The following is a 20,089-nucleotide window of genomic DNA, read 5'->3' as shown; positions in this document are numbered from 1 at the left end:
ACTCTTTCTGCTTTAGAATAGTATCCAAATCTCCTTTAACATGTTTCCAGACAAGTAATTTAAGTTCATACATATGCAACAGCACTAACATTTTTGTGGGTTTAATTTTATCCCAAAATCCCATTCAATGCATATTTGCTATCAGTTGGGCTAATTTGATAGACGTTTCAGAAATATTTGGTATTGAATGCCATATAAATTAAAATACATGTAAAAGCAGAAAATATATTTCAAAGTACTCATAAAAATATTTTTTAAATTAAAAATAGACTATTCAACAAAATTTGAACCTTCAGAGAGCAAAATATTGGAAAGGAAGCAAACATGAGATCTTGTTCTATCATTACATGTTGTAATACTTACTTGCTAATCATAAAGCAAGGAATGGTTTCCCGTTGCCATCATGAGCTAGAAGGTAGTCTTCTATTAGTATGTTCTCGTAAAATTGCTGTATAAGCTTGTGCAGTCACATCCCTTTTTTGCGATTCAGTTTCCCCCATTTGTGCGTGCTTCCTTTTCCCATCAGAGTTTTGAGAACTTAGCAATACTTGTAAAAACCTTTAGCATCCTTGGCTGGAAAAGTGCTATGTAATGCTGGAAATGTATATTTAAACACCAACAGTACAAATCACGCTGGAGATGAGACAAAGAGGAAAGGTAGATCTTTTGCATTTAAGGAGCTTGCAGCTTAATTAGATGTAGGATACAGTATACATCGAAATGCTCATACCACAGTTTATGACCAGTGCTTCCACTGAAAAGAACTGTCCTGCCTGTCACCAGCAGTCAAATGGTTTTGATGGTTCAAGTCTGTGGTCACAAAATGCCTTTTTATTAGTAAACTTTTTTATATCAAAACAACATTTCAATTGAGAGGAGCACTAGAGAACATTCAGATTGCAAAGTCAAGCCGTAGAAGTTACGAAATGCCAGGATTATTATTGCTTCTGATAATTTAATTCACATACATCATACATTATGATCATCTTTATTTATATCATCATATTTTTTTTCCTGCTGAGAATATTTAGTTTTCCCTTGTTCTTCCAGTGAAATGTACATATAAGTATAGATATTACATATTCAGACACACAAACTACATATACTTCTGATTTGATACTGTATTATTCAGTTTGATTGCCCAAAGCCAGGCTCTGCTGCTCTAGACACTTTATAAAAATAAACTGTTAGCTGTCCAAAAAGCTTTCATTTGTTTTCCTGGTCTCTTGGTGCAGAGGAAGTAGAGCAAAAAGTTATGTTAAATCACCTTTTACGGTCTCTGTTGTGAAATTATTCTTCAGTCTCTTCAGCCTGTGGCATCTGTTTGAGCAGCCTGAGTGAGCTCTGCTCTAGCCTAACTTGTCTGCCTATAGCCTTCACAGAGCTGGTCCAGAAGCTGAGATTAGTGGGGTGCATGTCACAACGACATCAAATCCAGCCCCCCTTTATGCATACATTTATTAACTGCTCATAAAACCCGGGGTATTTCTTTGGAATCAAACAGTGGCTGGGATTTTGGTAAGGCCAGTTATTAATTCTGAGGAAATGCACTGAATTTTGCACTACCAAAAATAGGACTATGGATTTTGTGCATGTCTGTTGTCATCTTGGTGCATTCAGCCAGCTGCACACTGATCAGCTGTGTCACTTCAGGTTTTGCAGCGTTCAGTTGAATTCAGAAGGTTCTAAATTTCTAAATGTCTCCCCCTCAAGAGGCAACTGCATGTGTCTCTTGTGTAGGTCTCTTTCTGCAGGGTATTAGACAAAATATGTTTGGTTTTCACACACCAATAATTTTGCACCTGAGCCAGTTACCAAGTGCCATCATATAGTCAGTGGCAACCAAAGCATCTTAACACATGTAATTCCCTAGAATGAGAATTTTCTTCTAAAATGTGAGAATTTTCCTCTGAAATTTTTCCTTAGGTTGCAGAGGATTTTGTTTTAGCTTAGATGACATCTCCTGCCTGCCTTCTTTTCCTTGTACTTGGAGAATGCATAATAGAGGAAGAGAAGTTCTTCCCAGCCTGGTTACACAGATCACTTCACAAGAGGCATGAAATGTCACTCATTTAATTGTTCACTTAACACTAAGGAACTCTTTGGTGCTAAAGGATTAAATAATACTGTAACCCAGCTCTGGGCGATCCCTGGGAGTTACGGAACCAAAACATGGCACTGAAAATTCACTAAAGGTCGATCCTTTACAAAACACGACGTCAGTGCCAGCCTTAGGAATTAAAAGAAGAATAGCCTTCCCTTCGAAGAAAGGCCTTATCAGCAATAGTGATGGGGACTAGAGACCTGAGCAGACTGCTTGTGTGTCATTCTTCTAATATGTTTAATATTTTATCCATAGTAGAGATTAGTGTCATTTTTCTTGCCTGGCAACTTAATGTGTGAGTGCACAGCCAAGTCTGCTATCTCTCCAAAATGATAGAACTTACTGTAAAAGTCTGTACAGGTCAAAATGAAACCTTGCACACGTTGGTATTTCATGCCAGGGGAGTGTATACATGCAGTTTGACTCAACACATATCTTAAGATCACGATCTTGCAGATCTGGTGTGTGTGAAACTTTGACCAAAGTTGGTGAAAACAGTGTATTTCAGACTCCAGGTGGGGCCTTGAATATGTTGAGTTGCCAGGACAGCCCACAGGCAGTGAGAGGAGAGGGCATGAGATGGGAGTAACAGGAGAGAGAGGGAAGAAAAAGTGACAAAAACTAGACCTATCTTTCTGGGGAGTTAATGGCTGTAGAAAAAAATTCTCTCTGATGGTGATGCAATAGTAACTAAACCTAGGTTTTTTAAGAGATACTGCCAGTAATATTTCCAATTCTTTCTTTAAAAAAACCCTTAGTTAGAAAATCTGTCCTGGTGTTCCTTCATTCTGGCTCTCAGCCTATGTTAGTGATGAAACATAAACCATTCTCTATAGAGAATGAGAAGATTTAGAGTCATGGCTTTTTCGTGCAATCTGAGGTAACCTAAGTGAAATAAAAAGAATTGTCTCAGAACATAGTTTATTCTGTTCTTTTTCATTTACAAGCACAACACCTTTTCCTTCCAGTTTCATTTTTAAAGATGACCTAAATATTTGACAGTGCTCTTTTAAGTCACTCAGTTGGGGTTTCTTACATACTATTACTGGCAAGAGAGAGCCTCATCAGCGTTCCTGAAGACAGGTTGTGCTTACATCCAGAAATGAGGAGGGTTAAGAAAGTGGGTAGCTCATCACTGTAGGCAAAAAAAAAGCAAGGTAAGGGGGAATCTTAAAGAAGGCAGGCTATGGGGTAGCAGTTGTTAAGAGAAGCTATGGTAGTAAGTGTTTGCTGTAAAATACCGCCTTGGAGGAAAGAGGGAGTGTTTGGGAGGAGAGATGTCAGTGTTTCTGACATCCTGCCTGGTTTTCCTAAAAGCACTAAGAAGTGCTTGACCGCTTGGAATCCCCTTAAAACTAGTTTGTGCTGTAAACTTTGCATTCAACTAGGATATAGATGTCAAAGGTCAAAGTTCACTTTTTGCCTTCTCTCTCTCTCTCTTCCCCTCAATTTTATAGGGTGATATCCATGAGGATTTTTGCAGTGTTTGCAGAAAAAGCGGGCAGTTGCTGATGTGTGACACGTGTTCACGTGTTTATCACCTGGACTGTCTGGACCCACCTCTGAAAACCATTCCCAAGGGCATGTGGATCTGTCCCAAATGTCAAGACCAGGTATTGTTTGACAGACAGGGAGAGTCTGTATACAATGCACTATGAAGATTTTTTTGTGTTAAAGAAAATAACCAGATCACTTGGCTTGCTTAGATCAAGATAGCCTGCAACTGAAATCTGTAATAAAGCTTGTGTGAATTTGATCAAATTACATCTGTTGGAATGCATGCAAATACAAAACTGTTAAATCTTGCTCCCAGATTTGGGGTCTTTACTTGTTACCCTTGTGTTTTTACTCTTTTTCTGGGCCAAAGCACACAACTTTTGGGAAAGGTTCTCTATGACCCATAGAAATTTTGCTGTTCATCTTAAGCTTGTTGTTTCTTCAAAAGTTATTAGTATATTGTTCTGGACAAATAAATAAAGCATTTGCACAAGCCTACCTCAATAGAGAGAGCAAATATAAGGCCCTGATGGCTCATATAAATCAAACATCAGAGAGGTTGTCTTCAGTGATCTCTTTAATAACATCATCCAGCACCAGTATAATGAGGATAGGTGAACAGTTTGGTGGTTCTTCCTTCCAGATCCCTTTCTGAAAGTACACAATTGAAGTGAACAGATTATATTTGAATTTTTTTTTATAATTGCATTGAGATTACAAGATGAAGAGGTAAACTATTTTTTTCCTAACCCTTACATGGAACTCCAGAAGTTGCAAAAGATTGCTGTTAATCAGCAGCCTGAAGCTGTTAGCATTCTGTCTGATGTAGCATATTGCTTGGTGGCCCACGTGACCTTCGGTTTGCCAGATGGTAATGTAAGAAAACAGCCTGGCATATAACATGCTGTTTGGAAGAATGAAAATGCAAAACTCAGGGGGCTGGGAGTGTTACCACTTCCCTGTTCCTGCTCTTGTCTACTCTCACCTTATCCCTCTTAATATTTCTGTGATAGCTTCCCACAAAATTGAGGGGGGAGGAAGCCTGAGTTATTTCACTATGAAGTGACTGAGACCTCTATCTTCTGAGACATCAACCTGATTCACTTATTAAAAATATGTCTTTCCTTTCAAAATAAGGTTTGTTGGGAACGAATATGTAGGAAGGATCTGGAAGATGTAAATGGTGCTTACCCTTACAAAGAGGGTTTGACAACTCTACTAAGATGATTCTGATAAGAAGGGGAGATAGGAAGGTTTTGTGTTTTACTAGCCAGGAAGTGTGATGTTTGAATGTATGGTATGGAGACTGTTCTGTGCCATGAAAGCTTTTCTTCCAGAACAACTAAGATCAGCAATTTGTCTGAACCATGAAATAATGTTTATGTCTCCTGGCAAGTTTGAGTTCAGATATATTATCTTTTCATTCCTCTTTTAAGTAGTTCAGTTTCATTAGTAGGCTTTTTCTGTGGCTATGGAGAGAATTTGAGAAAATGCTGACATTTGTAAGAAGCAGGCCTGCTTTCTGGGAGCCACAGTACAGTTGTGAATAATTCCCTCTGTTAAATCTCAGAACAGGTCTGTGAAGCTTCATGTTAACAGGGCTGAGACTAATGATTGCCATAAAAGAAAATCCTTGGTCTTTCCCTCTCCCCCATTTGCTTTCTTAAAGGTAGATGTGTACCAGCTAAATCTGTAAACACTTTTCTTTCAGATGCTAAAGAAGGAAGAAGCAATCCCATGGCCAGGAACTTTAGCAATTGTTCATTCATATATTGCATATAAAGCAGGTAGGAAAATGGAAAACAACATGTGTTTCACTTCTAATAATGGTAGATGTTATTTCAGGAATGGGATAGAATGGTACTTCCTTTACAAAAGGAAATTAAAGGGGAAGAACCTTAATCACTAGTGAAATTAAAATAGCAGTCTAAATATTTGTTAAGCTTTCTGCGGTGCTTGTGTATGTAGGGGAAATTTTGGGTGTATTTAATGCATAGGTTGTTGAATTGACTTTAAACTCAATTACCCTCTTTACATGAAGCAGTTTAGGGCTTCTATCCACTTGTAACAGGAACATTTTTAATATTCTGATTAATATCCTGTTTTGCAGCAAAAGAAGAGGAAAAACAGAAACTACTTAAATGGAGTTCAGATTTAAAACAGGAAAGAGAACAACTAGAGCAGAAGGTCAAACAGCTCAGCAATTCTATAACAGTGAGTATAGCCTTCCCAGATAGTTCTGCACCTGTGTTCTGGTGCCAGAACACAGAGAGAAAACTGTAGAGCGGGTCCATGTACTAAACCTGTCTTCGACTGGATTTACTGAGAATTGAGCGAACACTTTCCTTTGCTTTTTAGGACTTTGGGGAGTATGAAATAAAGCAACATATACTTACATTGAGTCACTTATACGTGATCTATGCTGACCATATATTGTAGACATACAGTGACCTATAATATCAGCAGGTGACAGACATGACCCAGAGCATTATTGTCTGTGGGCAGTAGATTAAGTCAAATTCTCCAGTGGCTCACTTAAATAAGAATGGTTGGGTCTCTGTGTGTAATAAGAATTACAGTCTTGGTGCACTTTCCAGACCTTCCTAATACAAAAGTGACCGTTTACTCATGAGTGACTCTCAGGCTCTTGACATGTTGCCTTGGCAGTCAGCAGCTGCACACTGTGCATGCCTCTGCATAATATTAATCGGACAATGTCACACTTCTAGCCAGAAGCTGTAGTTTCCACCTTAGGTTATCACAGTAATCGGAACATACATATTAATTGGCTCTCTTCTCAGCTTAAAATGCAAATCAGGCTTTTGAGTTGCCTGGGTAAAGTTTGAGCTCCTCACTTAGCACAGCCCTAGTCGGTATCGTAGAATGAAAAATACTGACATCTCTTACGTGGCTGCATCTGTAAGGCTGGATGCATAAAGACAGACTTTTATTTTCAAATACTTTCCGGTCTGCCTGTCTTCCCCTATTAGAACAAAACCAAGTGTCCCATGTTTAAAGACCCTGAAATGCTGATGATACAAAGAAAACACCTGTGAGCAAACAAGCAGTGAGAGGTGCTGGTCAGCAGTTCTGGAGGCTGTCATCTTCTGGTTAGTGGTAGCTGGGCATAACCCGAGCAGCACTAGAACACTAATGCTGTTTCTCAGTGATGTTCCCAGGCAGATGCAAGCCCTGAACATGAGGGAATGACAGTAGCTAAGGAAAATGGTTTATTTTTAATGTTCAAGCCATTGTTTATGTTTTCATTGGAGGTGTCCAAAAAAGACACATTAGATAGGAATTTTGCAGTGTCTTTATGATGCCATGCGCTGCATGTGAAAAAAGTAAAGCTGGACATTAGCGTGGATAAAAGGTTTGAAAAAATGTAGGAAGGTTGCCATCTTCATGTAAGAACCTGAATGTTACAGATATAGCTACCATCTCCTCCTTTTTGAGAGTTTCAAATACAGATATAAGCAGTTTTTCACCCCTGAAACATCACTTGTGGGCTTTTTTTAAAGTTATCTTACCCTGACTCTTAACTGATGAGCTAGCTAGGTTACTAGTGCTTCTAAGAGAAAGAAGTGGCCACAAAATAAGATTTTCAAGTGAAGAAGGGCTTGTTTTTCTTTTCAAGTGCCCCTTTATTTATTGAGAGGAGGAAGTGATATTCCTGGTAAAATACACGTGAAAGCAAAGGCTGTATCCTGTTAGTGGCATGCACACCCACTGTCAGCAGTCAGCTGCAGTAAGATGCCTGAGTTTGCAGATCTGAGCTAAAGAAATGTCAGCAATGCAATACTAATAGAAAAATGGTAAGAACATATACTTGGAAGTTTCCCTTCAAAAGGAACACAAAAGGATGGAGCTGTCTGTGTGGATTTGCAGAATGCCTTGGGATGAAAGGGGGCCATACCAGCTGACAACTACATACTGGCAATGTAATTCCTCAGCCTCCAAATATGAATTCTGTGAACACAGCCCTGAAACTCTTTTTCTTCTAGGCCGGGAAAATGAAATTGTAGTTGCAGTCTTTTCTGCATACTTACATTTAGATCTGCGAACATCGTATTCCTTCTGTTACTTTCTTTCATTCATAAGCTTGAACTTATTCCCGCTTTTCTGTTTTGTTGCAGAAATGCATGGAAATGAAGAACACCAACCTTGCAAAACAGAAGGAGATGCACAGCTCCTTGGAGAAGGTAAAACAGCTGATCCGCCTCATCCAAGGCATCGACCTTTCAAAACCCATAAACTCTGAGGTCAATTCAGTAGCCATCTCCAACGGCATGGACTCGACTAACAATACTAATGCTGCCGGCTCCACCTTAGCCCCCTCCCCTGCCCAGAGCTGCATGGTGAACTGTAGCAAGGGCGATGAGACTAAATAACACAGTGAAGTTAAGAAGGAGCCAGGGGAGGGGGCAGCGAGGAGGAAGAGCAAAATAATGAAACTCTAGAAAAGCAAAACTGGATTTCTTCTGAAAGTGCAAAATTCTTTAGTTCTTTGGTTCCAGAGAGAGCGTGAAGATGCTTGTGCCAGGCGGCACCGAAGTTTGCCAATTGATCCTTCTTATTCTGTGTGTACATGCAAAGTTTGGATGATGTTACATGAATAGTGCCAGCTGGGGGTTCTTTGCCAGCACCATGCCAAGTGAAATAATATATTTACTCTCTCTATATTTTACACCAGTGTGTGCCTGCAGCAGCCTCCACAGCCACTATAGGTTTGTTTTATTTTTGTTTGGGGTAGGGAGGAGGGAGGAGAGCAGGTTTCAAATCCTTATTTGCAGAACAGTTTGTTTAGGTAGGGGAAGACAAAAACAAGTCCAAAGAGCCTATGGGCTTTTCCTGTTTCTAAACTCTCAGTACTATTAAACCAAAAACCCAGAAATATAAATTATCAAATCCCAGTGCCCAGAAGGGACAAGCCTATCAAATAAGCAGTATTTACTATTGTTTAGACAGATGTACAAAAGGGAAGGAGATGGACTTTTCACTAAGTAACCAGCACATGTACAGGCTGAGGATCTACTGTCCCAACAGCTTTGGGTTAATCCTATTTCTTCACATTAAACAACAGACATGCTTTGCAGGATTGGTTTGGGTCCTCACACTCATCCAGAAAGCCTATGTTGGGAATGGGAAAATAGAGGGCCAGAATGCAGGGTCAGCTTGGAGCATTGGGTGGAGGTGTCCCAAGAGAAAACATGCATTGATTACTTGAAAATGAGATTCCAACCCTTTTCTATATTTATAAACAACAAAGGTATCCTGAACAAAATAGCACATGGCCCAGATGTGTGAACTGAACAGAGAAATGTCCTTTTCTTTCACTTCCTTTCTCTTCTTTTGGTAACAAGAACTAAATAAGGAATAGAAAAGCTGTTTTTCAGGCTGACAGTCTAATTAAAGAGGTAGATGGGACCTTGCATGGTATAGATTAGAAGTAATAGTGTCAGTGAGATACAGTGAGTCTTTGTGAGTCCTTGTGTCATCGTTTTGGGCACTGTTTTTTTATGCAAGGGCAAAATCTTTGTATCTGGGGGAAAAAAAACAACTTTTTTAAATTAAAAAGCAAAATAAAAGTTATTGAGGTCTTCCTAGTGTTACTTAAAATAAGATAAGGTAAGAAATGTTGTAAAAAAATTACAAAAGTGCTATTTGTTTCCTAAACAAGTTATTTCTATTAAAAAGGTGTCAGAACTGGAGAAAATGCTGTGTACTTAGAATTTTTTAACACAGACTTTGCTTATTTATGATGACATTCTGCTGTCTTTGTGTTTTAAAATCCAGTGGGACAGTTTCCATAGATTATATCATACATGCTACTAGCTAAACTCTGAAAAGAATCAAATCCTACAGTGCTGGATCTCACCCCACCTGGAGGATCTGCCAGACTTGTCGCTGCTGTTACCATATCTCCCCCATTCTTTCATGTGTTTGTAACCCAGAGAAAAGCAATTGGCAGCATCCTTGTTTGAGGCTTTTATAGTTTTGTGATACAGACTCATTAGAGCTTGAGAATGGAAGACAGTGAGCTGGTTAGACTGAAATCGCCTTCTGTTATATCCTCTTGTTTAAGGCGTTCATCTCATGTATAATCTTTTCACTCTAGATAGCAAAGCTTACCTTGTGCTTCCTATTATTGTGGGGCCTGTCTCGGTTTAGAGTGCTGATTCTGGTCACTTAGGGTTGTGTCCCAGAGCTGCCTAGTTTCACTACTGCATATAAGCATTTGGGCAAACTCCATTTCCACTGGAAGTACTGGGGAAGCTCCCTTTACTTCGAGTGGGAGCAGAGCTGAGCCATTACACACCCGAGGTGAGGCAGAGTTCTGGTGTGGTGCCCTTGAGAGCACACGTTGGATGGCAAGGCAGACCACTCAGCTGTTTCTAGTGGAAGAGAGAAAAGCTTTGTATTTCAAAGATGCGTTTCTGAGGAAGAAGTGAATATTCCAGACACTACATAGCCTGAAAGAGCCTCCTTGCTGCCACAGCCAAGTATGCTTCTGCGGGATTCTTGGAGCTGTTTTCTGACCTCTTCTTTAGGTTGCTCTTCTGCCCTTTAAGGACTTTTATTCCTTCTGTAGGAGTGTGCACTATTTTCAGCTCGGAGCTCAGAACTGATATCCCAAGTGAGTTCTCACATTTGTCTGTAGTTGGGAAAGTGACTCTTAGGTGCACTTCGCAGCTGAACCTGTGATAACCTCAACTCTTGTCTTTTGATGTTTGAGTTCTGTTCTGGAACTAGCAGAGCTGGAAGGATAAGTTAGCACAAGTGGCAAGGAGACAGATGGGCAGATGATGTCAAAACTGATCACATTAAAACTGTCTGTCCATCAACCCAGTTACCAGTGGGGGTCATTACCATAGGGCATCACCGGGCCAGCAACCGATAGCATTTAAACAAAGGAATATGTATTTCAGGGGATGATGAGAAAAAACAAACTGAATATGAGCCTTCTTTCTTTAGAATACGAGCTAGCAGCTGATGGCCAGATACTCAGGAGAAGCTGTCTTTCTGGCCAGGTTGTTCTCTAGTTGGCCACTGGGTAATTCTTAACATCATCTTCTGAAGCATCGAGTATGTTCCTGATAAGAGACAGTCTCTAGGGATAAGTGTGCTGAGCCTTTGTGGTTCTCATGTTCTGATTTCTGGTGTTACCTTGTGAGCTCTTGGAAGCACTGCACTATGTGGGGGTAGCAAGCTATGCCTGAAGACTTGATAGTCCTTCTGTTTTCTTTGCCAATTCAGGAGATGGAAGTGAAGTTTACTGGTAGCCATATTTAAATTTGAGCACAGTTAACCAGCCAGGAGATGTTAAAACAGCTATTACTGCTTTTCCGAGGCACCTGCTTGTCTCCAGAATCCAAGTAGATAAGTATAGACTTTTATGTCCGTTTTGTTACAGCATTTGTGTTCCAGACTGTAAGAAGACACCTTTAGTTAATCATTACCTGGCAGAGAAATTATCTTAACTTAGACTTTTTGATGCTTCTAGGTAATTTTCTCTCTCTCTGTTGCTGATCCTGTTTGGATGCTTTCCCTCCTGGCTCTGCAGCAGTATCCATTGATAGGCAAGGAGCATTCCCAGGGCTGTACTGACACTGGCAATCATGCTGCTACATAGACACAAGTAAATTGGGGTTATCTCTGCCCAATTAGCAACAACAAGGTGGAAGGAGAATTGGCATTTGCTAAATACGGAGGAAAATGGTTTTTTTTCCAGCTGCTCTAAGAAGGTTCAAATCAAGGGAGATATTTAAACTCTTTGACAGCTTAAAGCTTAAGCTTGTCCTCTGGGTTTGGATTGGTGTATTTTTGGTTGGGGTTTTTTTGTAATATTTGAGATAGAGTGGGGAAGCTGTCATAATGACTGGCGTTTTGTACTTCCAAATCACCAGCAATATATTAACTAATTCTTATGTCATTGCTTGTCATTGGTGGGAAATAAGTGGCTTTTAAACCTCTGTTACAGAGGAGGAGATGAGACCACAGAGGAAGCTCATCTCAGAGATGGTCCTGGCTCTCAGCCCAGTGCTAAGGGCTTTAAGAATTCACCCCGCTTCCTTGCTCAGAAATAGAGTAAGCGCTGCAGAGCAGTTTTTTCCCTTCTCCCTGCCAGCTGTTCTTTAAACAGCTGGAAAGGTTTGTTGTGGTCAGAGTGGGAAAGCAAGCACGTGATCTGGCTAGAAGTATTAGTATTATCATTAATATTCTCATTATCTTCGTTTAGAGCCAGCAGTGGGTTTAGTGCTGTACAAAATGCAGTAAAGGCAGTACTCCTAGGGATGATTGGCAGGCATGGCGAGTAGTTCTTCAAGGACATCATTAGCCAGGAGTTACCACGGGGATATGAATTAAAAGCCGGTAACCTAGAAATTAAGGAGGTGATAATTTTATGGGCAGATCTGTTGGTTTTGTTGTTGGTAGAAAAAACAATATTGTATTTTATCCTTGCTAGCAGAGCAGGCTTAAGAAAGCACATCCGTATTCCAGCTGTCTAGAAATGTGAACCCCATTTCTGACCTCCTTGGCTTCAAATCATCTTCTTCCCTGTACTGTTGCAGAGACAGCCCTGAAAAGCAGCATGATCAGCATTCAGGAGGACCCAGAGTGAAATCTCCCTCTTAGCCCCTACCAAGCTGTGGCAGCCTACAATACAGGGAGTAAACTCTGAAATTTCCTTCCCATGTGGATACAGTGGAAAATATTTGTGAATTTGCAGTGCACATATTTCTCTTTCCTTTTTTTCCCAGCTGGGTTGCACCCTGCCCTCTTTGTTTCTGAAGCACTAATGATGACTACATGTTTTTTCATGAAACATGTTTTTAAAATATCATATTCGGATGTCAAACCAAAATTCACTCTTTTACTGAGGGACTCTCTCAGTGTGCTGCGCGGATAACCACTGAAATACCGATACTACACTTCCTTGTGGACCATGCCCCTTTGGCCAGAATTTGTTGTGTCTTTTCCGAACTGTTTTGACCCTTCTTCACCTCCATTTGTCCTCCTTTGGGATTCTGAAGATCCAGGGCAAGTTCAGCCTTGCTGGGTTACTGCAGCAAGTTTTCTGATAAGTGTGTAGAAACTCTTCAAAAGAGTCAAGAACATGGAGAAAGATGTTTTGTCATGCAGTTAATTAATTTTGCGCTTAGGCTTGCCTGGCCAACAAACTACCTCAGCAAAGGCCATTCCCAAGCTCTGTGGGGGTTCTGTAGTTTCTGGCAAAAACGTCTTCAAAGAAGCCTTCCAACAGCCAGCTAGGTACTGGTCTGCGAGGGCATGCGAGCGAGCCTCGCAGCAACCCGCTGTTGGATCCTTGTTTCCAGTGGTCAGACCTGGACCAGGGAATGCCCTAAAAATCAGGTGTGATCAGGAGAACACAAGAGCTGCAGACATCTTGTCTCCAGGTTAATGCCGTCTTACTCAGATCCTTCCGGATCCTTCCGTCCTGTTTGTAACACCTGCAGAATGGAATGTAATACTTGAAAAACTAGACTCTCTCTATCCTTTACCTTTAGCTCCCATTTCCCCCCGTGTTTATCGTTTATCTGGGACAAGAACTTTCTGCATCATTGCGTCTTGTATAGGCTGAGCACATAGCTGAAACTTGCCAATAAAGAAAATTATTTATACCGTGCACTGGTAAGCTTGGTAATTATAGACCCATGAAGAGAGAAACACCTCTGCTAGAGGTTAATTTAAGATGTGGGCTTGTTTCAGAAAACCAAGACCTTACTGGTGTGAGGGTCTGTCTGTGTCCCCTCTCAGTATTACTAAACTACCCGAGTAGTGAATGGAAAACAGGCTCACCAAGAGCAGCCATGCTGTGAAAATCGCTGCGCTGGAGCCTGTCGCATGAGAACAGTTGGGGCACAGGCGGGTGCTGCAGGGACAAGGGAAAGGACAGAAGCTGCTTTTGAGAAGCAAGGGCAGCGAGAAGGGGTACAAGGCTGGAGACAGGGGAGAGGAAGAAAAGCAGAAGGAGCGAAAGAAAGGAGGATTATGTGGGGTAAAGCAGAGCAGACAGAAGAAATGGAAAGAGATGAGAAGGAGGGAAAGTGAGGGTAGGAAAAATCCAGGAGTGAAATAGGGCTCCGTTGTGAGGAGAGGGGTATCCCTGCAGTTACGGGGTTTGAAACTACAATGGAAAGACTAGAATAAAAAGGCTCTTTATCCTGCCTCGATTTCTGACTTGGGTTCATCTGTATTCCAAAAGGACCAAGTGTGGTGGGAGCAAAGAGTTTCTCAGCTGCAGATGGGGAAGGAAGCAAGCACTAGTCATCCCCAGCTCTGCTTCTACTGCCGAGTCATCCCATCCTGACGGGAGCCTTGTTGGACTTCTATGCTACACTGTGGGACGGGGCAGGTCAAGCAGACCTTGGGGCAGCCAAAGCCTGCTCTCATCTGGACTGAATTAATTAAAAATTTCCCAGTGTGATTGCACCTTCCTAGTTCGAGCATTGCGATCAGCCTAGCTGAACCCAGTGTCAGCTTCCAGAGGTCCTGGGTCCTGAGTGGGTAGAGGAGGTGATGCCGGGCAGGACCTGTGAGTCGCGTACTTCTCAGCTGTCTCTTGGAGTGTCTGTGCAAGGTTCGTGTTCTCTGGGCCATCACATCTGTTAGTTCTGTGCCAAAACCCCTGCATGCAGCAGTGCCTCCCTGTTTTCTTAGGCTGTGGTTTATTTAGGGACATGTGTAGAAAGGCGGTTCACCAGAGCAGTTTGACAGGCACATGTGGCAAGTTCAGTGCAGCCCTTCAGGAGCTGAGCTTGGAGAGCTGTGCTGCGGGTCTGCATCACGGTGACACTGAGCAGCAGCCCTGGGGCACCCTCCTTGGCAGAGCGGCTGTCCCGGCTCTGGTGTGTTAGCAGGGTAGGGAGCTCTCCATGTCTGTTCTTCTTCACTCTGTAGTATCCGAGCAGGTGCCAAATGCTTCAGAGAAACTCAGCCCAGTGCACATCTAGGAAGGAAGAAATACTTAAGAGTATGTTTACTATCAGGAGGGCCTGGATAAGCTTGGCTCTGTCCTGGGTGGAGAGGTGGCACGGAACGGCAGCAGCAGCGAGCAGTGCCGGTCTGCTGGCACTCAGCAGACCTTTTCACCACCTGGGGAACTTGCATCCTTCTTCATAAATTTACACTGGAAAACATAGACCTCGACCAATTCCTGCTCCTCTGTCACCTGCCTTCTTTTGTCTGTATTGTTGGAAAAGAAATGAAGTATTGTTGCCTCTGAGCTTCGAGAAAGCACTTTTCTTAGTGAGCAACCAGAATGGGCTTGGGGTATAGCTCAGGTGGGGAAGGGGCACAGCAGCTGATGAAGGTCCAGCTCCTGGGGCTGTGTTCAGGGGCCACCCTTGATTTTGGATCCCCAGCGCTGAGAGCTGACACTGCAGCAGCACAGGGAAGACACTGTGCCCGTGACAGCCAGGGCAGGGGCTCCCCTTGCTCATTACCCAGATGTTGGCCTCTCAGGAGGGGCGTGCTAAAATTGAGAGGGGAAGAAAACTTATTTAAAAAAGAAAGAAAGAACCTCTCTGTGCCTCTCGTTCCCCTCCATAAAGTGGGTACCAGCAGTTGTGATGCTGCCAGAACTGTTTTTCACGGGCTGCAGGCACTGGGAGCAGGAAAGAAGAGCTCCAGTCACGCTCCGTGCTGGGTGTGGCAGGAGGCTGCGGGTTTCTGCTTGTTCCGGGCTAATGTGTAATGTCTAATCATAGTCTCACGTTTCTTTACATTATCACTGGCATCAAAACACTGATTGACTCTAGAGACAGAAGTAGTATCTTACCCGTCAGCTCTCCCTTCCAGAAGGCAGGTTGTGCCCAAGCCGTTCCTGATGCCCTATGTGACCGGCAGCCCAGACCCTCCTCAAGGAGAGGTTTTGCTCCCGCACAAGCCCCTGCAGCTCAGGCAGCCTCCCGGCAGCCCCACACAAGCAGAGCCAACAGGCGGTCGTGCCCCACGGGCTGCCCCACTCCAGTTAGAGCTGCAGGGCCCCCCAAGCATCCTGCTGCGCTGGCAGAGGCGCCTCGGCCACCTCTCACGGTCCCACAGACACAAAGCACTGGGGTGCTGTTGCAAACCAAATTAAGCAAAGATTAACCAAGGTACCGGGGAGCACCACAGCTAGAGCCAACCTCTTCAGGCTCCTGCAGAGGAAGGAAACAACTCTGCAGCATTAACAGCAGTGGACCCCGTGGTGCAGGGAAGGGGTGGTGAGCTGCAGCCTGCCTGGGGGGGGGTCGTGCAGTGGTGGGGTGGCTTCCCCTGCGGTACTTCACCCTCTGGTCATCTGCAGCTGAGGGTGGGTGGGTTGGGAAGGCAGCTCTGCTCGTAAAGAGAAAATACTCAGGCCTCAATCATGGCTTCACGTCCCTGCGATTGTGCCAGCACCATCTCCGTAGTCTTGTTGATACCACCACCCCACCTGTGTGCCATGCTCCATCCCGTCACCTTGCGCCCCCAGCGTTTCACCCCAGACCAAGCTGTGAAATGGGCATCCTGGCCTGGGGTTGGACCAGGAGCTGGCAAGGGCACCGTGTCTGAGCCCCGATCCCTCCCCAGCCTCTCCCACTCTCAGCAGGTGTTTTTGGTTAACAGTCCCCAGTTCTGGCAGCACAGCCCCCCATTGCCGTGGGCTCCGCGCTGCGAGGGGACGGTGGCAGCTCCTCTCCCAGCCGGGTTTCCCCATGGCAAAGCCATGGCTCTGCCCTCCGTGAGCTGGTGCCACCAGTGCTGCCCCTCTCCCCACCAGCCTCCATCCTTGCAGGCCCTGGTGTAAAATGCCCTTTCTGACCGGCACCGCTCTGTTGTCACAGAGTCACATCATAAGAACACTGACTTGTGAGCTGGTTTGGGTTTTTTTTAAAATATATCTATTTTTTTTAGCCTGATGCTCATAGTGATCTACAGTCTCTTTGCTGCCTTCAAGTCCCTTGTGGTTTCAGTTTTGGTACAAATGTGTTTAGATTTTAGCAAATTACAGTTGGGGGGGGGAGGCTACAGAGCATCTGATCAATTTGTATTTATTTATTTTAACATTTTACTAAATAAAACACAATAAAATCTCTTGTCTCCTTAGCTGTATGTACCAGGCGGGGACAGCAGGTCCCGCAGGCGCAGGGGATGGCTGCAGAAAGCCCCCAGCCCTGGGAGGGGTGTCTGATCGATGGCTGCGGCACGCTCCAGCTCGCTTTCTTGGCAGGGAGAAGGGTGCTGCGTTAGTAGAAATGAATTTTAGCTCTGAAAGGGGTTAAGAACATCTCCGCAGGCTCTGACTCCGTGGTTGCCTCCAGCTGATGCCCCCCCGGCAGAGGGCACATGGAGCCCAAACCCCGAGATGGGTTTGCTCCAGGTACCTGAACCCTTGTAGTCACGTCTTGGGGTAAGGACTCGCTAGGCTGGCAAGGATTATCTGAAAATGAGCACAGCCAGCATTTCTGTAGCCATCTAACCATCAAAGAAATGCCCAGAAGAGGCCCCCTCCGCCCTGGCACTGCTCTGCTACCCTCTCTCTAGCAGAGAGCAAGCAAAATTATTGCCTAGATCTCATCTGAACCTGTGGTGTTGCTTAGTGCAGTAGAGCGATATCGGCAAGCTTGGGCTGAATTAAACACAAGCTGTCTGCCAGGGACTGGTCGGGTGGAGCTGTGCCCAGCTTCACAGTGACCTGCACTGGCTTTCCAGCCCTTCCCAAATAAAGCCTCAACAACTTCTTCTTGGCACGCCACTGCCATCCTACCCCCCTCCCCCCCACGGATGCAAGGCTGGCGGCTCGTTAAGCCCTAAGAGCCAGTTTTTCTTCCCAACAGTCTTGTAAAGCCAAGGCCATTCAGTGGGGGAGCCCCACTTGGTCCTGCTGCCCGTGCCCAAGCTGGGCGCCTGTCCTCAGGAGGCAAGGGGAAGGTCCTGCGGGTCTTTGGGATTAACCACAGCACTGCCAGAGGAAATCACATCTCTTCTACTTGGGTGTGATTAAACTGACTACATGCCTAAGCCATGCAGCCCCAGGCTCCATTTCCTGCAGTGACGGGAGCCAGCAGACTCGATCCCACCGCAGTCAGTTTGTTTCAGAGGTGGCAGGGGACTGGAGCACCTGCCCCTTGCTGACATGGGCATTTCTTCTGCCTGCTCTTGCCCCCTGCTCCCCAGCCCTCCCACCAAGCCAGCCACAAGGGAAAAGACTTTAAACACACCAGGCAGAGCAAATGCAGCAATGCTTTTCCTGAGCTGCGGCTCAGGCTACCCCAGCATCGCTCTCCTGCTGCCTTCCCTCCAGGCAGACACGTGCAGGCTCACAGCAGAAAAAAGTAATTAATAACCAGGCAGTTCTAACAAAGATGTGAAAAAGAATAAAAAAAGCTTTAATTTAAAAATTAAATTAAAAAGAGAGAATAAGCAAGAGGCGCTTGTGCCCTTTCCATACCCCGCGCTTTGTATGGGTCCTCCTGGCTGCTCCCACCATGGACGGAAATCCTCACACCTGCACAGAGCTGTCTCTTGCAGCCCAGAGTAATGCGAAGGAGAGAACAGCGGAGACTGCAGCAGCAACTGGCCTGGAGAGCCTCCAGGGCCACCAGCGAAATCATCCGGGAAGAAGAAAGGATTTAAAAAAAAAAACAACACCAATACACCCTAATCATTTAATTCTCATAAGAAAAGTATTAAATAATTTAAATTGCGTGAGGAAAGCAATGCATCCTCTGTGCTCCAGTGTGTGCTAGCGGTGGAACAGTGCCCGGCCAAGGTGCTCAGAGCACGGGGATCCCGCCGCAGTGCTCAGCCACGGTCTCATCCAGTGTCAGCGACATCCCTGATTGTCAATGGCAACATCTGCGTTGCCAAGAGCTGGGGAGGAGTGGGGTGGTCCCCTGACAGGAATTTCTCTGCTTTGCCCATTGCGATGCCCACCCCCACTGGAGGCTTTGCATCCTTATGGATGGGAAGTAACAATATTTTGCCCCATTAACGAGCCAGCCTTGCTCCGGGCTTGAACCAGGTCTCCACAACTCCTGGTGCCACCTCCCAGCATTCTGGGAGCTTTCTCTGTGCCCGGCTCTGCAAAGGATGCAAAAGGATGCTCCACATCCTCATCTCCCATGCACCAAAGCCCCGGAGGGGTGAGCGGAGGACTGGGACCTGGGACCACAGAGCAGAGGTGGAGCAGGGTAAGGTACAGCTCCCTGGCCTCTCGAGGAGCCAGGCCTCAGGCTTGGGTGAGCTAACCAAAGCTGGGAATCCACATCTGCTAAAACAGGGGAGGGAGGAGACCTGTCACCCTGGGGGAGGCTCCCCTGTAACACGAAGGCTGCTGCTCTTAAAAAAACCCTTGGCCACACCACAGCAGCTTGACCTGCAGGCACTGCCTGTTCTCGCAGCTGGCATCTTCCATCTTAGCTACAGGCACCCCATCGCTGGGCGGGAGAGGCTGTGCTGCCGGCTCGGTTCCCTCAGGCCAAGCTGCAGCAGCGACCGGGGAGGGGTAGGAGGGGCTCCCCACGCCCTCCCGTCTCCAGCGCACTGCTAGCACCCTGCGCCCGCTGTCCTCGGGCATCACAGGCTCCTCTCGGCCGTGAGGTATTTGAGCGCCGCAGCCCCGTACCGCCGCGACAGGTCCTGGTGGAACTCCTCCCGCAGCGTCTGGAGGCAGCCCCGGTACCCCGCGCTCAGGCGGAACTTGGAGATGTCGAAGCTGGGAGCGTGGGGCATGTGGATCATGAAGGCGTTGGGCAGGACCAGCAGCTCATACTCCTGCGGGCAGAGCAGCAGCCCCGGCCGTCAGCGCCGGTTTGACGGTACCAACACCTCCCACACCCAGCACCAGCCCCTTGCCCACCTGCGCATCCAGCTCCATGATGTGGGACACCTTGTTCCAGCCGAAGCCCACGAACCTCTGGTCATACTTGGGGCAGTCTCGCCTCACTACAACGTAAGGCTCGAAGTCTTACGGCACGGTGGCCGTCCGCCACTTGGCATAGTCAGTTGGGGCATGGCCTTTCGGCCACACGTGGTACCTGTGGGGAGAGATGGAAATGAGAGACCGGGGAAAAGAGGCAGCTCCCCGAGACGGGTGGAAGAGGCAGGGTGTCCTCTGAGCCAGCTGCCCCACAGCCCCAAGGCACAAAACTGGCTTCTGCTGGGTGTGACAGCCCTGCTGGATGGCAGGGCAGCTCCAGTCCCTACCTGAAGGTGTAGAGGGAGCCCATGTCCAGCATGGACAGCAGCTCTGCTTTGGATTTGGGGAAGGTCAAGCGGTAGTGCAGGGTCTCGAACGCTGGCACGATGAGAGCTGCCTTCCTCTGGGGCAGCTCCAGCTGCTGGATGGAGTTCCTGTGGTGGTAGGAAAGGTGTGAGGTCTCCCTGGCTGGGAGCCATGGCCACAGCCCCCTTCCTCTCCCCCCAGAAGGGTATTAAAGAGTTTGGACACTTAGTAGTGGTGCCATGCAGGGGCAGGAGGAACGGGGCACCCCTCAC

At 45.6% G+C, this 20,089-nt stretch overlaps 2 protein-coding genes across 2 annotated transcripts in view; one reads left to right on the top strand and one right to left on the bottom strand.

Moving 5' to 3' along the window:
• Positions 1-9,317, top strand: part of LOC104467680 (PHD finger protein 21A-like) — an 11,455-nt gene extending 2,138 nt beyond the window's left edge. The window contains exons 2-5 of the mRNA XM_010081536.1: positions 3,562-3,717; positions 5,313-5,388; positions 5,712-5,815; positions 7,738-9,317. Of these exons, the coding sequence (XP_010079838.1) occupies positions 3,616-3,717; positions 5,313-5,388; positions 5,712-5,815; positions 7,738-7,992 (537 nt within the window). The 5' untranslated portion in view covers positions 3,562-3,615 and the 3' untranslated portion in view covers positions 7,993-9,317. The remainder of the gene's footprint in view (positions 1-3,561; positions 3,718-5,312; positions 5,389-5,711; positions 5,816-7,737) is intronic.
• A 9,851-nt stretch (positions 9,318-19,168) lies between these two features.
• Positions 19,169-20,089, bottom strand: part of LOC104467679 (glycosyltransferase-like protein LARGE2) — a 5,132-nt gene continuing 4,211 nt past the window's right edge. The window contains 3 exon segments of the mRNA XM_010081534.1: positions 19,169-19,366; positions 19,452-19,629; positions 19,799-19,945. Coding sequence (XP_010079836.1) covers positions 19,169-19,366; positions 19,452-19,629; positions 19,799-19,945 — 523 coding nt within the window.

Source organism: Pterocles gutturalis, unplaced genomic scaffold (assembly GCF_000699245.1).
Source record: "Pterocles gutturalis isolate BGI_N339 unplaced genomic scaffold, ASM69924v1 scaffold32599, whole genome shotgun sequence".
In the NCBI taxonomy this organism is placed as follows: domain Eukaryota; kingdom Metazoa; phylum Chordata; class Aves; order Pterocliformes; family Pteroclidae; genus Pterocles; species Pterocles gutturalis.
The sequence above is the reverse complement of the archived record's forward strand: the minus strand, read 5'-3'. Positions and strand labels throughout refer to the sequence as shown.